Consider the following 4,464-nt stretch of genomic DNA (forward strand, 5'->3'; position numbering starts at 1 on the left):
ATCAGAAGTCTTTCTGTATGATAAACACAGTTAATACAAATCCCAAAAATCAATTGCATTTGAACAAGAATAAAGCATTACCTTTGTTGCATTCAGTGCGTCTTCAACCCTCAGTTTCTTTTCCTTAAGCTCAGTTTCAGTCTGTGCTCCTACCTACAAACCAAGATGTATCATTTTATAGCTGTTATGTTATGCAAATGCAGACTAGTGCATCACTAGGTGCCTTTCTGTAATTGCAGCCTAGAGCATCAGTAGGTGCTTAATGTAAAACAACAGAAGTACCTGAATGACAGCAACGCCACCGGATAGTTTAGCTATCCTCTCGTTTAGCTTTTCTTTTTCGTATTCCTGTTCAGAAGCCTGAAAAAATAAAGATTGAACAAAACATTACTTAAAGCCTTTTCTATCCACACTTCAAGTGACACATGCAAGACAAAAACTGAATTTATCTATACTGGAAAAACAGAGCAACGAAAAGAGACTGGACAAACAGAGGAGCCATGAGAAAAATCAGAAAAACAGAACATGGTTTCACAAATAGGAATTTGTTTTTCTCAAGCATGCATCAAAGTCTGTCCTATATAATAAAGTGCATCAAATTGATGCTAAGATACAACCAAACACAGAAAAATGAGAAGCAGAGAAGCAAAGGAGAAAAATAAACAAAGATCATAAAAAAGGGAGACCAGAAACTGCCAGCCTAACTAACTTGATAGGAGAAAGGCTATAGACAGGGGCTGCATAGGGAGGCCTAGCGCATTTGACAAATAGGGTACAGAAAACTGTAAACATGCAATACAAGTTTACTATACAGACCTCAATTTGGTTCTTGATTTGTGTAACCCTTTTGGTTACTTCCTCCTGTGTAGTACCATCTCCAACAATTGTTGTCGAATCCTTAGTAATTACAACCTTGGCGGCATTTCCAAGAACTTCTTTGTCTGCTTTGTCCAGGGACAGTCCGATTTCTTCTCTGATGACAGTGCCTGGGCGAATAATGACCTTTATAAGTGAACCAATATAAAAATGGGACACATCATATTGCACCAAAGATTATTAAATTTACCTCCTGTCAGAGTAGCGATATCATCCAGGTATTGACTCTTGCGCTCTCCAAAACCAGGGGCTTTAATAGCAGCAATCTTCAGTGCACCTCTAAGCCTATTGACCACAAGAGTTGCAAGAGCTTCCTGCTCAATATCCTCTGCGATTATTAAAATTGGATATCCACCCTTAATAGCGTCCTCCAGAAGAGTGATGAGATCTCTGGCGTTGTTAATTTTCTTGTCCACAAGAAGCAGCTGAGTAACGGACAAAATACTAGCTCCATAACATAGGACTCATGGAGATGTTGATTACTGAAATTTAAGTAGATAAGGAGGCAAAAAGCTATAGAGAATCAGACCTTGCAATTCTCATACTCCACTGACATTTTTTCACTGTCGGTTACAAAGTAGGGAGAAATATAGCCGCGGTCGAATTGCATCCCTTCAACCACATAGAGGTTGTTTTCGGCACTCTTCCCTTCTTCAAGTGTAACCACCCCCTGTCGCCCAACCTTGCTCATAGCATCAGCTATCATGTTGCCAATTTCGTAGTTATTTCCAGCGCTTACTGCAGCAACATCAGCAAGTTCGCTATCTTCAACCTGCAACATTGAGCGTAATTCAATAAGTTTGAGTTTTCAATAGATCCAAATGGGGACCACTGCAGAGGGATCCATCAGCGGCAACCTCTCCTCCCTCTCTCTGCACTGCTGCAGAAGGGGATGAATGTTAGGGTTTGATTAGGAGGGGAAAATCTGGCTAGGGTTTACTAATCGGGGGAAAATAAGATGAGACGACAAGGAATAACTAGTATAGATGGAGAAGGAAGGGAAGGAGAAGGGATGGGCTAACCACGATCGGATCTCGGGGGACGCGGACGGGGACGAGGACGAGGACGGGGATCTCACAGAACTGGTGTCTGATCTGGATGGGCTCCAATCCTTCTTTCGTCTGTCCGTTTGTCCGTCCGCAGCTGAGAGTGGAGAGACTGGGGGGTACGCCGCTTTTACTAGTTACTCTTTGGACAATGGAATGTACGCAGCTGAGAGTGTAGGAACGCTGAGTTTTTTTTTCAAGATTAAAGCTGAGGTTGTACGCAGCTGCCCTGCTACGTTGGCCCGTCCAAGCCCAGCCTTGTACGTTCCACTGAGAAAAAAAAACCTTCTATGAAAAAACACTGAGATATTTTTTTTGTAAAAACACTTTGAACAACCTACATAACACAACATATAGGGTACGGTACCAACTCCAACGAAAGTCATCGACCTCCTCTGTGCGGCGGCGCCCTGGCGCACCGCCCCGGAGAGTCCGCCGTCTCCCTCAAGCCTTCCTCCCCACATACCCTCCCCTCCCTCCGCCGTCGTCGAAGGCGTCGCGGGGCAAACCCCGAGTGGCGTAGCTGTGGCGGGCCTCCCGACGGGTACTGCTAGGGGTGTGTAGGATGCGCGGCGACGGTGCCGGAGGCGCGTCGGCGGCAGGCGGCGGGGTAGATTGGCTCGATCTGAGTGTTTTCGCCAGGACGGTTCGATCTGCACGTTTTGACGAAGCACGATGGCAGCAGCCAGCGACAGGCGCACGACTGCGGCGGCGGGGCGGATTGGCTTGATCTGGACACGTTTTAGCCAGGAGGGCTCGATCTGCACCGTTTTGACTAAGGCCAGCGGCTCGCCCCGCCTCCTTTCGGTGTTGGGGCAGCGGCCGCGGACATGGCGGTGCCGACCATCTCCGTCGGCCAGAGGTGGGCATCCACATATTGTTGGTCTTGGGATCTCATGTCTCATAAAATAACCCGCTAGGCGGTGGCCCTAGTTGTCTTCGCGCAAAGACACCGTTGTACCTGTGATCAACCCTCTTTGATCTAACCATTGGCGAGTTCTGGACTTCTCGTAAGGAAAACAAAGACTTGCGTATATGGCACGCTTTGGACACCTTGTTCGGATTGGGGCCGGTCGCGTAAACCCGCAAGATCAGCATAACTAGCTCTATGGGGTATCGTGAAGCTCTGTTTTGTTGACACCTTTGGACATGTCTGCACGAATATTTCCATGGAATGGACACATGCGGAGAATGCCATGGTGTGATTGGAGGATTTATATGTGGCGATGGCAGGGTCTTCTATTGACGAAGAGTTTGCTTCACAGGCAGTTGTTCAGAATTGGCTTGCGGGATATGGTCCCGTCCAGATTAGACACCAATTATGTGAGCCTGGTCGTACATGACTTGTAGTAGTAGCTTCCGCAAGTGGGGCCGGCAGCATGGGAGGACTTCTCTGTTGCTGGTGCTTCTTTGAGTACCGGGTCGTGTTTTCCAGGGTGAAACCCCAAGGTCTGGCATATACAGTTTGTGCCTGGCTGTGGCCTTGTTGAAGGCATTATTTTTTGGGAACACGGTCTTTCTCCAGGGTGAAAACCTACGATCTTCGGTCGGGCAAAGACAACAATTGTGCATTGTTTCCTTCATGAAGGCGTTGCTATTGGAGAAACTTCTTTGTAGTCTGAGTGTTGCCTTTGGTGGTGGTTAGAGTGCTACTATCGCGGGTGAATGATCACCGTGGCAGGGGTCTTTTTTCTCTTATTCTTATTTTTTGGGGTTGTGTGTATCTTGGGTGTTTTTATACATCTTGTTGGTGTAGAGGCTGGGTGTAATTGGTATCTGCTTGATATGAAAAAATTCACCTTTTAAAAAAAAAAGGGTACGACTAGTTGGCGATCCACCCTGTTCTTTGATTTCTTTTCTTTTTTTTTGATAGAGAAATCCCAACCATTCTTTGATCCTTTTTTAGGGGTCCCCTGTTCTTTCTTGCCTTGGGATGTAACGGCAATGGGCTCGTTGTAATGGCCCTTGGCCCATTACCTCCTTTGCCCTATCTTAGAAGGGACTAGTCTCTCCCCACCTAATCAAAAATCTTATCTCCGTGAAGAAACTTGCCAAAGATAACCATGTTAATATTGATTTTGATGATGTTGGAATCTCTGCCAAGGATCGGAGAACGAGGAAGGTGATCCTCCGATGTGATGATGATGGGGACCTCTACCCCGTCTCCGCATCCTCGCCACACCATGCACTCACTACCGTCGCCACCGCACCCTGGCATGCCCGCCTTGGCCACCTCAACCATGACGCTCTCCGCCTAGCGCTCCGGCACTGTCCTGAGCACGTCATCGGACTCCTTGCCAGCTCCTGTCAGGCTTGTCAGCTAGGCAAAAGCACCAGATTGCCGTTTAGTTCTTCTGAACATGTGTCGTATTTTCCTTTTTAGTTAGTGCATTGTGATGTTTGGATGTCCCCTTTACCTAGTACATCAAGATTTCAGTTTTATATTGCATTGCTTGATGACTATAGTCACTTTGTTTGGAAATTCCCGTTACGACACAAATCTGATGCTCTTCCTGTATTCCGCAATTTTGCGACGTTCATT

At 46.6% G+C, this 4,464-nt stretch overlaps 1 protein-coding gene across 1 annotated transcript; it reads right to left on the minus strand.

Moving 5' to 3' along the window:
• Positions 1–81: 81 nt before the first annotated feature.
• On the minus strand, positions 82–1,648 carry LOC123172068 (ruBisCO large subunit-binding protein subunit beta, chloroplastic; the record flags this gene model as incomplete). Its single annotated transcript, XM_044589107.1, is given in 5 exon segments — positions 82–153; positions 283–360; positions 817–986; positions 1,067–1,301; positions 1,406–1,648. Coding segments are annotated over 5 exon segments (798 nt in total), but the record flags the coding sequence as incomplete, so codon positions are not given.
• Positions 1,649–4,464: the final 2,816 nt, after the last annotated feature.

This window comes from Triticum aestivum, unplaced genomic scaffold (genome assembly GCF_018294505.1).
Source record: "Triticum aestivum cultivar Chinese Spring unplaced genomic scaffold, IWGSC CS RefSeq v2.1 scaffold6B_scf_2973, whole genome shotgun sequence".
In the NCBI taxonomy this organism is placed as follows: domain Eukaryota; kingdom Viridiplantae; phylum Streptophyta; class Magnoliopsida; order Poales; family Poaceae; genus Triticum; species Triticum aestivum.